This window comes from Anas platyrhynchos, chromosome 5 (assembly GCF_047663525.1).
Source record: "Anas platyrhynchos isolate ZD024472 breed Pekin duck chromosome 5, IASCAAS_PekinDuck_T2T, whole genome shotgun sequence".
NCBI lineage: Eukaryota > Metazoa > Chordata > Aves > Anseriformes > Anatidae > Anas > Anas platyrhynchos.
Window position 1 is genome coordinate 35,338,779 of NC_092591.1, and position 22,867 is coordinate 35,361,645.

The window sequence follows — 22,867 nt, forward strand, 5'->3', positions numbered from 1 at the left end:
CAAAAACCAGACAGTGTAGTGACCATTCCTTCTTCCTTCCATTACAGATGAAAGCCTCAACTTCTAAAATTTAAACTGGAATGTTAATTTTTTTAGTATGTTGCAACAGGGCATTTAATTTCATAGATGTCTTCCTCACAGAGATTCTTCCTTTGGTCTCCTTAGGAATGTTACATGCTTATGTCCAGTTCATAAATAGTAGTAGAAGATAAATATACAGCTTTAATGGAGGGCAAAAGAAAATAAGCTGAAGTTTCATGACTTGAACTTTCCCTGAAGAATCTCAACAAGCACATCAGGCAACCTGTCTCACAGTAGCATTAGAAAGCATCTGTTGTCTTTAGTCTGTTTAAATACCAATTATGACAGAGAATGATGCATTAGAACAAAAAGCACCCATGAAGTTCACCTCTTCTCTATGTATACTAAAAACAGAACATATTTTGAACTACTTTAGAATTTTGCATATTTTTTTGGTAAGTGCTGATCCAAAACTATGGGGAGAATGGGGAAGTTGCAGAAAAAAAAGGAAGATTGCAGCATGTAAGTGTGCGCGCTTCATGCAAACTTAAGCATAACATAAAGGGAACATCCAAGCATTAGACTTCAAGGTAAACAGCATTCTGCTGCAGGGATGAGAACGAACACACTGGGATCACATCTGTATTTGCAGGCTTCTAGTGACCCAAAGTGGCAAGTTTAAAAGAAACACCCCTAATTTGTGAACACTTCTTGATTCATTGGATTCAGAAAGCAAACATTAATTAAAATTGCATGCTGTACTGCACAAGACTCAAAAAAATGTCAGTCCTTAAATCAAATATATACATTTTTAATATCTGAAATATTTACATGGTGGAACCTTTACACGATCCCGTTTGTTAAGAACAGTGTTTTCAAGTGTCCTCTCCAGATACAAAGAACTTGTAACTCAAGGTCACAGTTATGTTTTCTGAACAGGTCAACCTGTATCCTTCAGTTAAATACAATACAGAGATACTGGAACACCTTTACTTAATTTGTTTGCTATTAAGAATTGTGTTTAAAAATTAAAAATGTTTGACAGTTTGCTCCCTGGAACACAGTCCTCCTGCAATCAAGACAGCTCATAGCACATTATTGATTTGTCTTCTTACCTGGGTATGAGATAAAAAATGCAGTTTACAGTACATCTCATCATTTGTATCACATCAGCCTATTTATAAAAATCCATACAAACGATGCAGGAAAATATCACCCTCTTTGTGGACAATAGACTGCTTACAGTAGAAAACAAAAGTCAGGGCTTGTTTTAACAGTATGGATAAAAACAAGAATTCAGTTTTGTTTGAAAATTTATGGTTTAGTTCTTGTCAACTGCTACACTCAGTTACATCTCTGAAGCTTCCCAAGTAGGTGTCTTTTCTTCCTTAAGTTCTATAAAAAAAAAAAAGTTTTTAAAAATAACTTTAAAAAAATCTGATTACTTTGGAGACAGAAGGGCTAATAGAGAAGGGATAAAATGAATTCAGCAGAAAATAAGCTAGGTTTAAAAAAATTAAATAGCACTTACTGAATTACGGTCCTGCTCTTGTTTTAACTGAGCTGAGAATAAAAAACTTCCTGCAACTTGCACTTCATAGGAAAGAAGCAGAGCATCTGCAGGAGATTAACTTCCCAGCTTTACTAGTAACTCTAAATGAGCAATGAAGTACCAAGACTACTTCTGGTTCATGTCAGAATCAGAAGTATAAGGAAACTTCTTTTCCAGAGGCAGGTAAGGGACCAGAAGAACACGCAAAGCTGTTCTGTGAAAGCAGCTCAAGCCGCTTATTTTTTAAACTGTATTCTGATCATTCCTTAAATAAAAAGAGGGAGAATAGAGAAAAAAAAAAAAGCTGCTAAATTTGCAGTAAAATCATCTGTCTTCGTCCGTAACTGATAATAGTTCCACATTAAGTGCAAGTGTTTTGCAAAATGGGCCTTTTTTTTTTTTTTTTTTTTAATATTTACAAGAATCAAAGTAACATAACAAGATTACCAGAGAGCGTGTACAGTAGCTGCAGCTTATAAAACATACCGGTAATTGTACCTGGTGAATTATAAAGAGAACCAATGCAGGATTTCAGATAACTAACTGAGAAGGGTAAAAGGGGCCTCAAAGCAGAGGACAAAAAAATTCACATTTTCTACATAAAAAAATACAGGTCTCAAGTCTCTGAGAACAGAGAAAATTCAAAGTCTTTGAACGATGGAAAAAAAATTGAAAAATGGAACCCTAGAAGCAAGGAGAGTGCTTTATTTCACTAGACCAATCTTCTTGGCTTCTGTCTCGTATATCAACAACCGCCACATTTTGACTATGAAAACTTCAGCTTCTTCATCTAGTACCTGTGGGAAATACACATTTCACAGATTATTTTTTTAGGTTAGGCATTGTAGTAATAAAGATTAATCCTAGTAGACATATCAAAGTCTGCCATTTGTAGTCAAAAGAAAGATGACAATACCATTTTTATCAAAGTAGAGCTGATCAAATCAAAGTTAAGCATCTGAGTGTGGCATCAGATTTTATTCATTTCGTCTGTCCTGCATTTATCACCTGGCTTGACTTCAAGTATATATCTTATATACTTCATACCTTAGTATGACTTTAATTACGTACTTGAATAAGGCAGCTTTGAGCACAAAGATATAAAAGCACCACTAATGACTTCCTAATAATGGCTTGGGAAAAGGCAGAGAAATAAGCCTGGGAAGAATGTAAAAAAATGGACACATGGAATTTTCTATTAATTCTCTGTAAGTCTCTGCTCATTTTCAGCTTGGAACTTCCTTGGATCCTATTTTATTTAGTAACAAATCCCTTGATGGGTTTCTCTTCCTTGAGCTTACTATCCAGGCTTCTTTTGAGTCCTTACAGAATTTTAACACACACAAAACTTCTCAGGAAGTTTCTCATATTAAACCAAAAACCACCTACTGACTTGTGCTGTGAATCTGACTCCTACCAACTTGATGCCTCTAAATTTTATTTCCAGAAGAGAGGAAACAATCACTACTTAATCACCTTTCAATCTATGAAGACAAGCTGAAGCAGTAGCCTTATTTCATAAAGTTTCCTCCTTCTAACACCGAGCAAACAACAAAAACCCACAAGTTTTCATAGTCTACAGAAGATCACCTTTTACTCATTAATTAGGAATAAACCTACCATAACATTAATTATAAAAATCAAGTTACAAGAATGAGAATAAATAGAAGTTCAAGATTCAACAGTAATAGAACTGTACCAGAAACCTCTCTCTAATGTTAGGGACAGAATTTCAACACTTCCAAATACAAAGAAGCCCTCAGCAGCGATCAGTATTTTGTATTTAGATGCCACAACTACAAAGTCATGTCTGTTTTAGCATTACATGTTTAATCAAAACAGCTTTCATAATACCCTACAATATACACGTTCTATGAACACCAAGTATTTGTTATGGACTCCTAATTCACACACTGACTGCTACCTTCTGCATATCACAGAAGCTATCTCAGTTATACAGTTTTTGCTTACCATGGCAACATCATCCAGTATGCTCTGTGGTGAGCTGTGAGCCATAACCTGAAAGGAACAAATATTTTTAGTTTGAAAACTCAAAGTAAATTATTTGAACATATTTGGGGGAAAAAAAAAAATCAGTCTGTACTTCAAGGATTTTGAATACTTTGTACATGAGGAAGTGTTTCCAATTTATTAGTTTCTAGTATTAGCCAGGGTAACATTAATATTAAACTACATCAGATTCAATCATAGTGAGTACTAGTTTATTGCTCATTACTGAGGATTATGATCCAGCAAGCTTCAGAGATTCAACAGGACCTCTGTTTGCTGGCTATCTGTGCATCAGTTAAGCTCTCCTAATTTAAGTAAGCTCCCCTTTATCCAACAGTACATTCCTGATAGAAGACTAAAGCCAAATCTTGAGCAAAATTCTCCCTGTATCACTTTAACTGAATTTCAAATCTGTCTTTTTAAGCATTTCATAGTATTTTCATTTTTCAGAATCGTAATATATCATTTAATACTAGAAAACAATTTTATTTTTATGTTTCTTTTGAATATAATTTAAAATTTTGCAAATATTCAGCTTCTGCTTTTCACTTTCTACTAACCACCCATGCTACAAAAGTGGTTTTTGAAATTCCCTATCTATGAAACATCAATAAAGATGTTGTGATGTATAAGAAAGCAAGTTACTAGACTTCTAGTTTCTAACTTGATGGAATAATCTCTGCAGAGTTAACTTTAAACAAGTCATGTAATGGCTAAAAGGTATGGCAGAATGACATCTAATTCTAAGTCTAAAGCCTCAGTATTTGTTTAATACTGAAGAAACAAAGCATCTAAAAAGCTTTTTAAGAAATTAATCTAGTTAACCTAAAAATTATGCAAAGTCAGCCTACGGGCTTTCCCTGAATTCAGGCATCTTTTTTTTTTTTTTTTAAGTTAAGTGTTAACAGCAAATGAATTATTAACTCTGAAATCTAATGGTCAAACTATCAAGCATAAGAGCTGCTTTTATTTCATCAATCCAATCCAGTCCATATGTTTATCTAAGAGAACAGCATCTGACACACACAAATTGTATGAAAGCATGAAAGGAGGTGATCTGTAAAACAGAGTACATACTAACTTCAAGTACATTGACAACTGCACACCAGTATTATATATAGAGAAGATAACAGACTGCCTTCAAAAATAGGTATTGCCATCATTGCTGTAGCTTAAAAAGGGAACAACGGACCAAGAAGATACTAACCTTTGAACAAACAAAGTCAACTAGCGTGGCTTCTTCTTCACCAATATATTCTATTATTTTCTTGTTTATCCACGGTCTAATTCGACGTTCCATTAGTGTCTGAAGAAAAAGCACACCGTAATCCATAAGTTTTACTTCCCTGAAACAATACTGGCAGCTAGAACAAACCCTACTGTTTAGTGAAAGATACCTTTTGCTACTAGCTTAGAAAGAACCCATAGTGATTTAGAATCAGTATTTCTGATATCCGATCGGAAATGTTTCTAGATGACCCACACACATACACCTTCTATAACACTACTAGACAAATTGAGTCATTACTAGACACCTTCTATAACACTACTAAACAATTCAGGAGAGACCAAAACAATAGGCATGCTCATAATAAGTATTAAATGTGGAAAAGAAATATAGTACTCAAGTCTGATTCCATTTGATGGTGCTACTTAATCCACTGCAGTCCCAGGAATGAGGTGTTCCTATGCAATTCAGAAGTTTGTTTGGAAAAAATTCTGCTTTTTGTGAATTATTAAAAACAAATTAACTTACTGAATCCACAATTGACCAGTCAAGAGGATATGCAAAGAGCTCTGGTTTTGCTGTGGGAATCTTCTCAATGAGACTCTTAATATGTTTGCGTTTTTCTTCTGTATTGACACTGCCTTTAATATTGCTTTTATCTTCATCTCCATAATCCAGGGGTACGAGTTTCCTTTTCCGGGGCACATCATCACTGTCTTCATCATCAAATTTATTGAAAACACTATCCACAGCAAGCTTCTTCCTTTTCACAGCATTGGGCTGATTAGGACTATTGCAGGCACCTACAAACCATAAGACAGAATTACATATTCATAAAATTCAACTGAAGCTAGTTTGCTCTTCATGTATTTCTCAAGGAGTAGCTGTGTTATATAAGTATCTATGAATGCCAACAAATATTTTAATCTCTCACAATTTGTTATAAAAATGCCAAGCTCAAACTGAGCTTCTTCAAGATTCCAGGAAAAACAGGCTGCTCTTTTCTACTCTGAAACCAATTAGCATCCCTAACTAAGAGAAAGGGACTACGGCACGAGCTCAAACTCTACCAGAGGCAAAGCACAGAGATGAAAGGTTACTCTGAATCTAATGCTAGGAAAAGTGTTCATCTGTCAACCTAAGAGCACACAGTCACTCTTCATTCAAGATTTAAGTGTGAGCTCAAATGCAGCCCTGATATCGTTCAATCAAAATATGAAATCATAAATGCACAAGCTTTCTGAAATAAATATCGCTAATTCTGCTACTCAGAACTTTTTTTTTTTTTTAAGAACATTGGGAAATTGCTAAGAAACTCTGCACTCATGCTCTATTTGCAATTGTCATCAATTCTACTTTAAGAGGTGAAAAAACTCATTTTCAGTTTTCTTCTTTGAAAATTGATCAATAGTATTTGCGAATAAATAAAGGCAGTACCTTAATTAAGGTACCTCTAGTACCTTAATTAACATACTTGCATCAATGAAGAGTAGCAAAGAGCTTTCACATAGAATTATTAATCCCAACTCAGAGCTTTCCTTAAAAAAAAATAGTAAGCCTTGAGGATGACAGAACTTCCCTCTCTCTTCCCCCCCTAGATTTTAGAAGTGATCCATAAAAGGTATCTACTGGACAGTAGAAATCAATCAGATCATCAGGATAACAACAACTTGATAGAATATGCCAAAATGTTCAATATAGTTAGAGAACTCTGTGACTGCTCATTTTGGCTTTTTCTTTAATTATGAACCCATATAGAAAATCAAAATAATATGTAAACTTGCCCAGTTTGAGACTAAGTCCTATTTTGGGCCGATGCTCCTCCGGCTGTTGTTGATCAGGTGAATTTTCATGAGGGATAATAATGCCACAGGGAGATTCATCACCAGGTGTGTTAGGGGTTGCATTTCCACTAGCAGAAGAAACAGATGGGGCAGAACTGATTGGTCGTAAAGTTGGTTTAAGGCAGGGCTTTTGTTCAGGCTCCTCCTCTTCTTCCTCTGGCTCTTCTCTTTTTTCTTCTTTTTCTGCTTTTTCCTCCTCTTCTTCCTCAGACTCTGGCTCTTGTTTGATTTGCGGCTGCCTACGCCGCTCAGCCTCCTGCTCCATCTACAATGAAATAGAATTAGGAAAAAAAGAAACTCTCAAAACCAGCACTGTTTAAAGAGAATCTAAAGGCCCACTGCTTCCCTGGCAGTCTGTTAACAAATACATGCAACTACTGCCATTTTAGTATAAAAAAAAGTCAATCCACCATTTGTTTTTGAGCTCCATCTAAGCACAGATCTGAAGTTACTTTTCATTTCCAATATTCTTACTGCTTTCCTGGATTTTTTTATTTTTTTTAAAGAAAGAAAATACAACAAATATTAACCTTCAACTCTTACAAATTTTTGCTTGCTAAATACATTTTTGTTTTACTGAATACCAGCAGAATACTAAGGGATGTTTTCCCCTGTCAGATCAACAGCTACTTACCCTCTGGAGTTCTGCATCTGGATCTGGGTGTCCTTCTGCCAGAAGGCGCTGCCTAATTTCTTCTAGTTCTTCCTTTTCCCTTTTCCTATCCCGTTCATCTGCTTCCATCTCTTTCTCCCTGTCTCGTAGCCTCTTCTGAAGAGCACTACCCCTACAAAAGATACAGAATTGGCATTTCAAAGAACATTCCAAATGTGAACCTTATATGACAATACAAGAAACACCCGATAAAAAGGTCTTCCACTAATTAAAAACAAGAGTTTTTTAAGAGCATCTACTGTCCTGTATTTTTCTGTTGCAAAAATACAAGTTCCCTGCATTACTATACGGAATTTACCTCATCATGTTAAAGAGAAAATATGACTGCCAATCACCTCAGGAAAAGAATCAGATTTATCAGAATTGGTTCTTGACAAGTACGTATTTCTGTAAGACTAATTTGTTCCAAGTTTTTAGTTAGTACCATGTTGAAGGATTTTCCCCATCCTTAATACACTTGTTCTTGATACAACTCAGAGCTTCCTTGTAGTGAACTATTTAGAGACATTTCATCCATTCTTCCTGCCCTCTCCACCTTATTTTGTAATTGATCACTGAAGTGGCAGGAAGGAGCAGCTGCTCCCAAGCATTAGCAAGTAGCAATAAAAGGTCTTTTCCTTTTCCCTCTGCCCCTTAATCAAGTAATGACAAAATAATTAATGTCCCTTACATCACCACCTAATCACTCAAATGTAAGCTTCATGAACCTCTGCCAACAAAACCCACAATTGTGTTAAAATGGTCAATTAATATTTTCTTGCCTGGAATCTATACAAAGACATACCTGTAGTATTTTGGATCATCTCTGTCATCATCATAATCTTCTAAGAATTCTTTTAACCGTTTGGCTTCTTTTGCCTGCAACAAATTGAAGCATAAGTAATGTTATTTCTGGTTTAAAATCTAGTAATAAATTAACTTGCTAATATTACTATCTGCTGTGCTTCAAAGTACAGTTTTCCAGACACAGAAATACCGTGTGACATCATGCTCAACATTAAAGGCTTGGAGGAAAGGCAGTGGGGGGGAACCTTTGGAGTTATGGCATTTGTCTTCCAAGTAGCTGCTATGCATGATGAAGCTTAACTTCCCTGGAAAACGTTAAATACTTACCTACGACTGGGAAGCAGCAAATTAATTCCTTATTTTGCTTGCTTCTGCAGTTTCTGCTTTATATATTAAGCTGTTTTTATCTCAAACCATGAGTTTTCTCGCTTTTACCCTACCAATTCTCTTCTCCATCCCACTGGGAGGGAAGGAGCAAGCAGCTATGTGGGGTTTAGCTGCCTTCTGGAGTTAAAACAGAACACCTCCCAAGCTTCTAGGGCAAAAAAGTTAAATTGCATGTAAACCAAATGTCTTTTTTCTCATTTTTGTTTTATTCTTCCCCATATCTCTTTCCAATTTCTGCTTTGCAGCAATTCCCACTCCACCTCCTACTTAGAACTCTCTCATATCTTCTCCCCTTCTCTAGGACAATTATGAAGTGAAATGTTAACACCATCATTTAAAATAATATCTTCAGGAAAAACCTGTTAGCCTACAGAAGCATCTATTTTTTAAAGCTGTCAGTTCAGACTAGACTTTCAAGTATTAAATTGGTAACTGTGGTAATTTCACAACTAATGAACTGAACCCATAAATTTAGCAGTGCTTAAATGTTATAGAAGGTTCAGGCACACGAGCAGGTTAGAAATAAAGACTGTTCTAGTTCCACTGGTATGGCATAGAAAATGTAGTAGGTTTTGCTAAAAATCTGACAAAAATACAGGTTACAAAAGGAGTAGTACATGGTAATCAAACCATAGCATTTTCAGCTGCCTACTTCTCATTCTTTTGCCTTCATAAGATCAAGCTGCTAGGTTTTGTTTTCTAGACTTTCAACGGTACTCCTGCTTTTGTTTGACATCTTTTTCAAGTGTAACTGATATTTTTGTATAAAAACAAATCTGCATGTATACAGGATTGACACTATCACTATCCATAAAGATACCAGCAGACTGTTCTATTCTAAATAGGACACAAAGAACAAGGAGAAAAAAAATCACAGGTAAAACCAAGCCTTACCATTTCCCTCCTCCTTTCTTCTTCTCTTTCAGCCTCTTTTTCATATTCTCTACTTTTCTTCCTTTCTCTAATTTCCCAGTTTTTAAGACGCTACAACAGAAGAAAAAGACACACACTTGTCTCAACATTAAAAACAGCACTACTACATTGAAGTTAGTTTGAATTAATGTTTTGAAAAGTTTACATTAAAATTTGGTAAAATTAGTTATTTATAGTTTAAGACCCTAGAATAAGTCCAATGTTGTTCTGATTAACTGACACACCTGCCCCAGTTCATACAGTCAAGAGATTAAAAGCGTATTAAGAAGAGAGAAGGAATGGTGTATTTCACAGTAGAACAGTTAGTGTCACCCAGCAGAAGTTTTCTTTTTCCTTAAGGAATCTTAGAAATTCCAATCTACCTCTTGATATGCAGCTTCTTTCTCCCGCAGTTTCCTCTCTAGCTTTCGTCGTTCATAGGCATCTTCTTCATCTTCTTCTCGGTCTCTCTTTTTATCTTTCTCTCGTTCTCTTTCTCGTTCTCTTTCCCGTTCTCTCTCACGTTCCCTTTCCCGCTCTCGTTCTCTTTCCCGTTCCCGTTCTCTTTCCCTGTCTCTGCTTTTTTCTCTGAAGGAAGCAAAAAGACCGAATTTAAGTAGAGCCCTCAATGTCCACTCAATCTAATGATGCCTCTCCAAATGCATAATACGCTATAGTCTTGTGAGCAGTCTTGTGAGATTATACAAGACTTTATAATTAGCCAATACAGCAATAGGCACAGATCAATATTTTAATATATTTAGTACCTATTTTATCTAAACGTAGTTGTTTGAACACTGCAACCATTAAATACAAGTATCTACAGAAATTAAGCATGAGCACATTGCAACTCATTATGTTAGTAGTTCTCCATAACAAGTAACAGCTACAGATACCACAAAAAGGGTATGCTTAAGTAAGTCCTTCATGGCTTGCATGATAACATGAACCCTGCCTATAAGAAAACTTAACATGAAGCAGCTATTTTTCCTACACTGAAGAGGGAAAAAACCAGCATATAGAGCCCGACACAATTAGTCATAGTTTAAGACTGAAAGAGGAATACCCTTGCATTAAAAAAATACACCCAAGAAAAAGGTAAGAAAAAAGTGAAGTAAAGACACTGGAGAACTTCAAGGAGAAATGAAACTACCCACCAAAAGATTTAAAAAAAAAATCTTGACAAATTGAAAAAAAATCTTGATAAATTCCTGACAAATAAAAAAATTATTGATAAAACCAGCATCCAAGCCATAGTTGGAGGGTTGCTTACTGCATATTACAATTGTTATATTCTTGTGCTGTGCAGGAAATAAAGTATTCTTCTGATTTGTATAAAAACATTATTTCCTAAAATCTTGATTTCCTTTTTTTACACTAATCTTCCAAAAGGACCATTCTTTTTTTTGAATGGCAGCTGTTGTCGTGAACTATATACATTCAGAAAAGAACACTAGTGAAAAAAATGAAAGAGATAGCAATTAAAGTGTATTTACCTTGATCTGCTCCGATCCTTGTTGCGGTCTGAACTCCTTTCACGATCTCTGTCCCGATCTCTGTCCCGTTCACGGTCTCTGTCCCGGTCTTTAGTTCGGTCACGATCCCTATCTCGCTCCCGTTCACGCTCCCGTTCCTTCTCCTTCTCTCGTTCACGTTCACGCTCCCTCTCTCTTTCACGCTCCCTCCTTTCTCGTTCACGCTCTCGTTCCCTTTCTCTTTCTCTGCGTTCTTTTTCAATTTCCTGTCTTTCTTTCTCCTTTTTGCCTTTTTCCTCCTCCAGTTTCTAAAAACCAACAAGAGAACTTTCATAGTTAATTTTGCAGTTATAGGAACTGGATCTTCCCGGCGCAACACACAAGGCTGGTAATGGAAATACCAAAACCGCCCATTGATTTTAAAATATTAAATAGGGTTTGGTGGGTATCTTTTGGAACTCATAAGTATGAAATCAAAATGCAGCAATCACAAGACTAGATTTCGTGCAAAAGCATAGATCTACACAGACCAGCAATCTCCAACCTTAGCAGAGCAGGGCTGGCCTCTTATTGTAAGCTGACTAAACTGCACATACACAGTGCACTGCCAGTCATGATTCAAGTGGGCCACGAATTCCATTGGCCCTATAAGCCACTTGGGTACAAACAAAGTGAACTTTCATCTAGAAAAATATATTTCAGTGGAATGCTTACTGGACAGTGTGGGGTTTTTTTGTTTTGTTTTCGCAAGAAGTCTTGGCAGACCAAAACTATCCTATATGAAAAGTTGGGTAAAGAAATTTATCCACTTACACATCGTGCATGTGGTTTAACAGTGAAGAGAGCTGCAACCTTTCCCCTTTTCCCTCCCTAAAAAAGTTCTAACAGTTCATTGGTAAGAACTGGACTCTGCAGAATGGAATCCTTAACTTCCACCACTGCAAGATGGAAAGAGTTACAAAAAAAAGGTTGGAAATAGCTCTTTCGAAACACAGAAACTAAAGGGTTACCTGCTACAGTTTTACTAAAAATTGTACAAAATTGCAACTTTTTTTTTTCAATTAGAAACAGTTCCTATGACCAGAATTCCTATAAGACAATAGAAAATACATCAACAGAATGATAGATAAATCCATCCTTGGAAGCAATTGTTATGTGTTAACTTACAGATGCTGTGCTAGGACATGGACCGCCAACACTGGATTAACCTTGCCTATAAGCTATGTTTCTGGGAGGAAGAGCAAGTACACGGTTCACAAATATACCAAATAACAACCAAATATACCAAATTTCAACCTGACGGATGCCAGAATACCACTTTTTTTGAACACATATTGAGCAGAATAAACAGGTTTATCCCCTTTGGCTCCACGTTTACCACCACTGAAATGAAATTAAAAACTGGAACAATCATACAGCATTTTCTCTGTTTTTTTGTTTTTCTTTTCTTTAAACAAAGCATTTAAGACAACTTTAAAAAGCAATCTTACCTGATAAGTGTTCTTCTGCCATAGGCACAGGGACCAGAGAACCGACAAAGGATTACAGAAATAAAGCTAATTCACTAGTGATTAATGTATCCAGTGAAACTATACTGCATTGATAGAACAATACAGGCAAACCAAGGTTGGATACATTGAAATCACAAAAGGAAAAAGGGACTAAAAATGGTAGGAAATTGGTAGAAAACTGATATGAAAAACAAAACTTAGGTTCTACAAGGTACACGGGGCTGAAAACCAATTTGTAAAGGACTGTATTTTACAGGAGCTTTACGGTATTAAACCTCAATACGGTCAGATACTAACCTAGGCTGTCAACTTTTAAAAATACAACTTACCTCAAATTTCAAATACTTTTAAAGAAAAGTTTATATACTGAAGTCGTTGATACTTACAGGTTATCTTAGGTGTTCCAATAGAAATTTCTTTGGTAGAACTCCTGCTTTTTTGCCATTCAAAAACTTTGTGGTGAGAAAAGCATTTCTCAAGAGAGGTTGTTTTTGTTTGTCTTTTTAAAAAATATATTTACACATGTGTAAATACACAAAGTGTTCTGAATTAAAATCCATTTTGTAGACCTGCTTTCTTAAAATCCAATAAAAAAACGTTTACTTTGTAATCAAAATCTGACCTCAACTTCTATCAGCCTAAACAAGAGGATCTGAAAGGGTAATGGGATGGGAACGGTATCAGGTATATTGAAGTAATGAACAGAAATGAACAGGTAGAAGAATTATAAATCTTACCTTGAGCTCTCTTCAGACTCGTCCGTGCTGTAAATGGACGCCCCCTGCAATGCTGATACCCTGACAGTCTGTGGTTATTGTTTTATAAACTCATACCAAAAACATGCAAAGGTTCACTGTGCTCACTAGCCAGCTGCTAAAGATTCAGCCCCTTTTAAACATATCCAATATACACAATGACTACTTCCAGTTGATTTTTTGATGTTAAGAAACCCCAAAATACCCCTCCAATAATAATAAAGATTAAAGGCAGTAAAATGCCCCAAAGCTTCTGAAACAATGAAGCATGTTTTGTTGTTTTGGTTTTTGTTTGTTTTGTTTTTGTTTGCTTGTTTTTGTTAAGCATATAACTTGTTTGTATGTCAATACCAGTGACTTGCTGGGGCTTGGAATTTAACACAATTCTACTGAAGTTTCACCATGAACCAGTTTTGCATTCAATTGCTGAACTTCTCCAGATGATTTCTTCTAGAGTTTTTCCCCACATTTTCATCTCCAACAACTTCAGTCAAGTGAAAAACTGAGTAAGTATACATCCAACAATGTGTAGTCACTTGTGTTTACATGGATAAAGTTGCGTGAAAACATGGTACCATCCCCAGTGACTGCATGTGGTAAAGCTGAATAACACGGGCATACTCCACCTTGCTGTAGCTTCAAGGTTTTCATTAACGTTGATTTAGGGATATTTTCAAATAAAAGCACGTGCTCAAAAGAGGAGCTTGTTGATATTTCCCTACACCAAGGACCATTCCAGTCTCATTGGGGAAAAAATAATACCAACTTTAAGCTGAACATTAAAACAAGAACATTACATGCATATTTTCCTTACTACCTATAAGTACTATTTTCCATAGCAGAAACATTCACAGATGCAATAGCATTAATGGAAACTTCTGTACGTGGGAACTGAGGTGGGATTTGATGTGCACAAACATTTCCAAGCCAGTTACCCCTTTGCATATTTTTCTGAGGGGGCATCCATAAGTATAATAAAAAACAGAAGCTCATACTTACATCCTATTCCATGTTACTTTCCAAGCTGTGAGTTTCATCTTGCATTAGTCACCATATGATCTCTATCATAATGGTGGGGGTCAATGAATAGATTAGCTTTATGGGAATTTACAGTTCTTCCATGCATCTAAAGTTTGGTAAGTCTGGTAACCACTGACCTACTTTTAATCTTTCCCCCACTCTTACACTTAGAACTATTAAAATAAAAGACTTAAATTTATTCAAGTTTCAATTCTTCATAAAATCTTGGATTATGTTATAAATCTACCTACAGAAACACACTCAAGTGTATGTCTTATACTGCAGCCCCGTTTAGCCTTTAGTTATAAATATCTTGACTTAATGTATGTGTAGAAACTTAAGTCGCCTTTACTCATGATAAAGTGAGAAGACTGCAAAATAATCAGTAGCAATCAGAAGTCTTAGCATAAAGATGTCAAGGGCCACTTTAACGTGGTATTTGTCTTTTGACTGGTAAAGAACTACATGTATATTAAACCTAATATAAACATCATTTTAAGTGACATTGCAATGTACGGCTAAATTTTTATAATAGTGGTTTTTTGGATTTTGAAAAAGCCTAATTTGTATTAAGCGCAAAAACAAGAATACTACCTTGTGTGTGTCTCTGAATTTACTGATCTCTCTTGATATCAGGTCTCTTTTGTCTTCCTCCATTTCTATAGCATTTATATCCTCCTAAAAAACAAGGGGGACAGGAGGAAAAGCATTAAGAGCCATTTGTAAAGACATAGGAGAACAAGAGAAAAGCTGAAGGTTAGAAGTTTTCAACCAGTCTTGTAAGAGATAAATAAAGTCCTTCTGCAGTACCAAACCTGACAGTCTGATGTTAATGAGTGAAAAAAAAATAAAATAAAAAAATCAGATGGACAAGAGTCACAAATCTGGCAACTAGCAGTAAACATAGTCATTGTCAAAGCCTACAATGTAAACGAACCTTGGTGATGAGTGGATAAGGTATCAGTGGGGCCACTGGAAATCTGCGGAAAATCTGCGGAAAAATCCACGGAGATTTTTTTTTTTAAAAATAGATTGCACACTACTCTGAAAAACAATGTTTTGTATGTTTGTACTATAAAGCAATATTGTGTTGCTGTGACCTTATTTCTTGATTCAACAAAATTACAGAAGAACCTCGCTAATTCTCCCTTCTCTGAACTACCTCAATAGATAGTGAGGTCTCATATTAGGAAGACTTCACTGAATTGTGAAGTATACTAGAGGATATTAGTATGCTATGAGAACATCACAAGCAAGACTAAACTACACTTGCCAATATAAACAATCAGGATACTTGTGGTGCATTAAGTCTTGATTTTATTTACTCGCTAATTCGCAAAATTTGGTAAATTGCACCTACTAACTAATAGTGCGAATTAGCGAGGTTCCCCCGTGCTTGAAATAGAAGACCAGATTCCACTCACTCTGTTCCCCGCACACATTTTCAACTCCCCCACATCAGTCATGCCTTCATCCAGAAGAACTAACAACAGACTCAGTTGCTAACACCATTGGGAGTCTTCTTCACCCCCAAGCCCTTCAGGGGACAACAGCCCCGAAGCTAGCAAGCTTCCCCACCCCCCTAACATACATATATATGTGCATCCATCTTCCCTTTCCCCCCACCCCACAGTCCTTCTCTCCTCTCCCCATTATGGCCAAGAGAGCGATGAGCTAGGACCATCTCTTCACTCCCACCTCTATCCACACAGGCCAAAGATGGCAACTTTCAAGTTCCTTTTCCTCCTTCCCAATATGGGAGGGATGATGGGCTGTAATTGCAACCCACATTCGCTAAGAACGTATTTGTCTACTTGACTAGCTCAGATTGGTCAAATTCTACATCATACAGAGCTAGCAGAAACTCTCCATCCCAGTGACTCAGCACTCAGTTCTTTCAAAACTGTGATGGCCTCTTACAGTATGTAACTATCTGTCATTCATGGCCATATATGTACCCACAGAACAATAAACATTTTAACAATGCTTGTAACAAAAAACACAGCTGGTATCATTAGACAGCAACTCATTTGTAAGTTCTCAACCAAGAAAGCATCTTCTCCCAAAGGAAGGGAGAGAAAAGAAAGACAAATTCTCAGCTCAGCACTCCTGTACTTCAGGTTAGCCATAGCTAACAATGCTGTGGGGCAGATACACTCACTCCCTAAGGGAGATACTGCTTCTTGCACCATGCTTAAACCCCATAAGCATTTGAAACTGAATTATTGCCTTGGAATAGGTACTTTGCAGAAGGCTTTAGTGAGTAAATATCTTGGTCAAAGAATTGTCCAATCTTTCATATTAGGTGCAAATGGCAAGTGTCAGAGCCCATTTTCCCACGGTTAGAAATTTGGCTGGAAAAGCTAAGTCTGAGTTTGCTCATTCTTACTCCCTCTTCTCCAGAGTTTGTTTTCATCCATAAAAATCTCACCCACAGAAGCAGGTCTAAACCAGAACATTCATTCCTGCTTAACATTTTTTTCGCATTACACAATATAGGAAAACCAGATGATCAAATCCAGCCAAATTGACACATGCGTGTAAAAGTAATTTTGTAAAGTAGCAAGATAACAATATGCCTTTCATCCCTGAAGGATCCCTCCAAAGTCTGTGAGGCATACATATATACAGCTAATGAAGTTCATCCACATCTGGAGAGACAGCTGCAGGCAGTTGGATCAAGGCGCACTACAAGAATGCACACTATAAGCAAGAGAGGAAGAATTTCATCAAAAACTACCAGAGCAAATCCTTGCCATTACGAAAGTGCCCTGGCATCTTTCAATGGAAACACAAGGTATGCAGAAACTTTTTACAGTTTTTTGTAAAGTTCTCATCTGAAAAGCCTACATGCACATACAGTTTAAACTGCACTAAATTCAGCATTTCCACCTTCAGAGGGATGAAAGGTTGATTCAAACCTGCCCAGATTCAAACCTGGCAGTCCAAGAAGGCTAGTTGCTTAGATCCCTAAACCATCCCAAAGAGATGGTGTCTATAACTGACTAGCTTTCAGCATAGAACATGAAACTGCTGCTGACATCAAAGCTTGTTGATTTGTTTTCTCATCAGAAGTTTAGGGTTAAAGTGTTTGAACAAGGTTTGGCCATTATATAAAGGTGAGTTGAAGAAAAAATCTGTTTTGTCCAAAATCAAAACACATACGTCCTCCTTCTTTTCCTTTTTCTTCTTCCTGGGGTGAGAGTCAGATTCCTGGGAGGGGGCATTGAGCTCGCTGGAATATTCTCGTATTAAGACTTCAATGGCCCCTTTAATTATCTGATCTCTTCTCTTCGTTTCCTCATCCAGTGCTTCATCATCATCATTTGTGGTCTCTGGTCTGGTGTTCTAAGGAAAAACAGCAAAGTAACAGAAATCAACAAATTAAGAATAATACTAGTTTTATTTCAGAAGTTCACCTTTGGTCATCATTATTTAGCAAATGCTATAGGTGAACAACTAAAGACTCTACAAGTAGTTATCAATTGCATTATTTTACTCAGACATTTTCACAAAAGCAGTAACACGGGGACCACACAGCTTTACGTGTGGAATGACAGCAGAAAACAACTATAGGATTGCATACTAAAACAGAACAGATTAAGGAGGAAGACAGGAAAAGAGGAGAGAGCGCACACACTCAGTGAGGCAGTGACTATAGCCCAACTCCTGATCAAAAGTTTCTGCCCTGTTTCCTTCAGAACTTTTAAGTTATTTCAATAGCAGTTCCTCAATGCCTGCTATTTAAGCACCATGCAATACAAATGTCTAACTGTAACTTTAAAATTGCAACTTATAAATGGAGAACTATATTAGAGAAACTACTCCTCCACAAACAGTTTTCTTAGTATTGTTGATCAATTACTTCATAGGTTCTCTCATCTTTTTGATGCTTTCCACCTTGTAGCAAGGAAAGGAACAAACAAGACGTGCATTTCACTAAACATTATCTGAAAGGGTAAAACACCGATCTGCATACCAAGTAAGGTAACCCACCTCTCAATCCCTTCAACCTTTCAAAAAAATGGAATCTCACCTGAGAATCCAGCTGGGTATCTTGTCAAGCAACAGGTGGTAGATGGAGTGAGGGGGAGGGAAAGGTCTGATAGAGCAGCAGCTAAGAATGAGGGGAAAGGGAGGGTTCAGTTGGTTTTTAAAAGGCTGCCAGGCCAAGGAGAACGGGGCTGAAAAGAGCTAGAAGGCAGTGACAGGGTGTGGAACCGTAGAGCTCCACGGAGAAGTGATCACAGGGAGGAATTAATTTGATAAAGGTTCTAAGAAATCACGTTTTTTTATACGTTTATTTCTTTAAAAAACAATAGATTAAAGAAAAATGTTGCAACTTTCGGATGTGTGGCACCAGGATACTAATGATGGTATGAAAGGAACCACAAGCAGGATGATTAAAATACACGTTTATCAAAATTCCTCAGCAATTCACAGCCTTTCCTGGCTCCAAATGGCTCTTTGATGGTGATGGTGCTCATCTCACTCTAATTCTACATTTCCATACAATCACCATCCACTGATGTCTTCCGCAAAATACAACTTCAAAGCTACAAACAGTAGCCTCCAGTTTATTATATCAATTGCCCCAAAACCCCCAGGAGCTCACAGAAAATAAAGTTCATGAAATGTAGAAAAAGCTTCACTGGTGCTTTAAGCTTCAGCTGTGAAGCATGGTATTACAAGTGATGCCAACAAGAAAAAAGGAAGCCTGCAGCCAAATCAAACCCCTATCTAGATTAACAGCTAATATATTAAGCCATTCAAAATGCATGAAGTTAGCACTCTCCTTTATTGAGGTACTGAATTTAATACCATATGCTGGGTACACGGGTAAAAGCACGAAGCGCTTCCAGTCATCACTATGCCTCTAGCTCTGGCTAAATAAAATAAAATGAAAGTACATGTGTTCACACTATACTTTACACACCATTATAAGCAAGTCTAAGACTTCTAAAAATTGACTTGCTAGTGTAATTAGTATTTTCATTTTCCTGAACAAGAGCTTCTTCTCACTTTTGTTTTACAGTCGGTAATTATTTTAAGTACCAAATACCTTAATGCATCCATAGGGCTTGCTCTGGAACTATTTTAAAGTTCAACAACTTGATTGTGATGTGCGATACATTATTTCAGCAAAAATAGACAGAATTCTTTTTAACAGAAATTTGGCAGTTGACTGCCCACTGCCTGGTAACTGCATCTTCTACTGAACGATGTGCTCCTTTCCTTTTCATTAGTTTGTTCCAGAAGATCATCAGCAGAGGGGAAAGAACAAACAACTACTTTGCTAACTCTGGAAGAGTAACTAGTTCTAGCATTTATAAACTTTTAAAGAGTTTCTAAACCAAACTAAAGCAACAGAATAAGGGATGGCACATATTACTGGACTTTAGAATGAACTAGAAATTAATTCTAGATATCCAGTAGTAGTTTACAAAGAAGTTTGAATAAATTAAGCTTCAGTCATGATCAGTAATGAGCCCTGGCATCCAATAGACAACCTGGGGCTCATTAAGCACAGTCTAGCTAACCATTCAGAAAAAGCGACTATCCCACTATAATCAGCATTGGTGCAGCCTTACTTCGAGTACTGTTCACACTTTTATTCTCTTCCATACAGAATAGACATAAAAAATAGTAGAATGCGTACAAAGGATGGTACCAAAGATGATGAACAGACTTGAGGGCATTGCTATGAAGGAGCAGCTGAGGATACTTGGTTTGTTCAGCTTATAGAAGTGAAGCCTGAGGAGTGACCTCATTGCTATCTACAAATTTCTCACAAGTGGGAGAACAGGAGGAGGTATACATCTTTTCTTGCTGGTGACCAGCAATGGAATGGCTTAAAACTGCATTAGGGAAAGTTCAGATCGGATGCTAGGAAAGGAAGTTCTTCAATGAGAGGGTGGGGAAGGCACTGGAACAGACTCCTCAAAGGAAGCGCTCATGGCCCCAATACTGTCAGTGTTGAAAAAGTATTTGTATGTACAACACTTGTGGATACATAATTTAACTCTTAAGTTGCCCTGTGCAAAATCAGGAATTGGACTCGATCTTCATGTGTCTGTTCTTAATCAGGGTATTTTACAATTCTATGATCATAAAAGTTAAATGAAGCTAACTTGTGCACTGACATTCTAAAATATACACTGCTCTGTAAGTTTACGTGGAAGAGAGAAAACTATTTAAAATGTATTAACCACATACGCAGAGTAACTCAAACAGTTGTAGTAAACATGGTGAAAGTTTTCAAGAGTGCTGCTGAACTAAGATCTTACACTTCACTGCCTTTCAACTTATTTTTAGACTCATTCATGTGATTCTGGCAAAACCAAACAGCAGAGACAAGAAAGGAAATCAGGAGACCTGCTCACAGTCTGATCTAGCAAGTATGTTACTTAGCCCTCCTGCCAAAATAATACAAATCATACATTATATACGTACCCCATTAGAGGCCTTTCTCTTTGCTTTCCATTCGTCTAGCTGAGCCTTTGTCTTTGCATCAACTTTGACTAGCAGCTTCTTCTCTCCAATCTGGAGGTCATGAAGTAGTCTCAATGCCCGTAGTGTGGATTCTGGCTCTTTGTACTCACAAAATCCAAAGGCTGAAATGAATGATTGAAATGAGAAACAGAAGCACTAAAACTCTTCAGGTAATTAACTTTAAATAAACAAACAACCCATGTGTTTTGAGTCAATACATTTTGAACACAGGCATTTCACTATTTAAAACCAGGAATACACAAGAAACAGCAAGACAACTCATTGCATGAATCTTCGGAATAATTAATGGCCCAGTGAATAAAATATAAGCAATGAATACACTATGTTTATATGGCTTTTGACATGACCTTAACTAATAAATGTAGTCTATATAAAGACATGTCTCAGGTAGATTTGCAATTGTCTGAAGACCAAGGATGTCAATCAACACTTCATTGTTAAATGAGAGCACTTCAAACTAGGTTCTTCAGAACAAGTACATAAAGTTGTGAGACAGACACCTTATGAGAGCAAAATAAAGAAAGAATGATATATGACAAAGATGAAGAAAATTACATCTTAAAAAAGCAATCTATGGAAGATAATTTTTATTAGGCTTCACTGTTATTTCCTGTATCCACTAGAGAAAGTTTATGGGTAGAAATAAATCATTTCAATCTGGGGATACAGAAACAAGATAAATTTTAAATCTGGAAAACCTCCTTAACAGTATGAATAACATATACTAACAGAATAGACAATTACTCTCCAAAAGAGCAAATTTGCAACACTTAAGTCCAGACCAGTAAATATCTCTTGGGGATGGTCTATAAACTCTCAAGTCAGTCTCAGAACAGACAAGTGACGAATATTAGTCCACCAAATAAACTTTTTGCATTTATTTTTCTGTCTCGATTCCAAGGACAGAAAATACTAACTCTTTATCAGGAAGCATTTATCAGTTAAGTATTGTATGCAGTACCTTAACATGTTAAGTAGTAGGATAGCAATGTGTCAGACATTTGAAAATCCGTCAAGTAATAAAAACAGTAGTCTGACTAGAGACTTCAGAAAGCATGAACATTTACCTTGAAGTTTTCCAGATGCTCCTTGTACTCTCTTCCAACTCAAAACCAAGCCACATTTCTGCAGTAAAGATAAATTTCATTGAATCATTAAGGTTGAAAACAACCTCCAAGCTCATCTGGTCCAGCCAGCCTCCTACTACCAATATCACCCAGTAAACCACGTCCAACCTTTACTTGAACACCCCCAGGGACAGTGATGCCACCACCTCCCTGGGCAACCTGTTCCAATGCCTGACTGTTCTTTCTGAGAAGGAATGCCTCAGAATTTCTAACCTAAACTTCCCCTAGCTCAACTTGAAGCCGTTCCCTCTAGTCCTGTTACTAGTTATTTGCGAAAAGAGGCCAACCCCCAACACCGCACACCTTCCTTACAGGGCACTGTACAGAGCAATAAGGTCTGCCCTGAGCCTCCTCTTCTCCAGACTAAACACCCCCAGTTCCCTCAGCTGCTCCTCACAGGACTTGTGTTCCAGGCCCTGCAACAGCTTCATAGCCCTTCTCTGGACACGTTCCAGGACCTCAATGTCCTTCCTGTAGTTAGGGGCCCAAAACCGAACACAATACTCGAGGTGAAGCCTCACCAAAGCAGCGTACAGAGGAACAGTCACCTCCCTGGTCCTGCTGGCTGCACTATTCCTGATACAAGCCAGGATGCTGTTGGCCTTCTTGGCCACCTAGGTACACTGCTGGCTCATGTCCAGGCAAACATTGGCCAACACCCCCAGATCTTTTTCCTTTGCCATTATTAAAATTGACTAAATATTTATATTTAATATTCATTATGTATTAGCACGTTTCATTACTGTGTTATATATATTTAATATTTATTAAATACCACTGTTTTCAAATATTTATTAAATATTACTATTTTAAACACTACAAAACCTTTAATACATTGCAAAGGAAGACAGGTAAAAAGAATAACCATTACTAAAAATAAGCTACATGTCTACATTCACTGACACATACAACTAAAAAAAGATCTACTCTTCATTAAATTACTGACTTTAAACTCAAACCTAATTGACTGTTATTCCAGTGAGTAAGACCGATTCTGTTTTTACTTTCACTATTTGGGGGTCACAACCTCATTCTTTAGCCAGGGATGAAATT

At 36.9% G+C, this 22,867-nt stretch overlaps 1 protein-coding gene across 4 annotated transcripts in view; it reads right to left on the reverse strand.

The window, feature by feature from the left end:
* Positions 1–816: 816 nt before the first annotated feature.
* The window catches only part of RBM25 (RNA binding motif protein 25), a 33,359-nt gene continuing 11,308 nt past the window's right edge, over positions 817–22,867 (reverse strand). For 3 of the 4 annotated variants that reach the window (XM_072038813.1, XM_072038814.1, XM_027457941.3), the window contains 15 exons: positions 21,755–21,812; positions 20,628–20,788; positions 17,340–17,522; positions 15,112–15,165; positions 14,769–14,852; positions 10,910–11,196; positions 9,797–10,001; positions 9,396–9,485; positions 8,113–8,186; positions 7,290–7,440; positions 6,596–6,920; positions 5,340–5,614; positions 4,791–4,889; positions 3,545–3,592; positions 817–2,370 (listed from right to left, as the gene is read on the reverse strand). In XM_072038813.1, coding sequence (XP_071894914.1) covers positions 2,278–2,370; positions 3,545–3,592; positions 4,791–4,889; positions 5,340–5,614; positions 6,596–6,920; positions 7,290–7,440; positions 8,113–8,186; positions 9,396–9,485; positions 9,797–10,001; positions 10,910–11,196; positions 14,769–14,852; positions 15,112–15,165; positions 17,340–17,522; positions 20,628–20,788; positions 21,755–21,812 — 2,187 coding nt within the window. In that variant the 3' untranslated portion in view covers positions 817–2,277. The remainder of the gene's footprint in view (positions 2,371–3,544; positions 3,593–4,790; positions 4,890–5,339; positions 5,615–6,595; positions 6,921–7,289; positions 7,441–8,112; positions 8,187–9,395; positions 9,486–9,796; positions 10,002–10,909; positions 11,197–14,768; positions 14,853–15,111; positions 15,166–17,339; positions 17,523–20,627; positions 20,789–21,754; positions 21,813–22,867) is intronic. The other variant, XM_072038815.1, reaches the window with a different exon arrangement.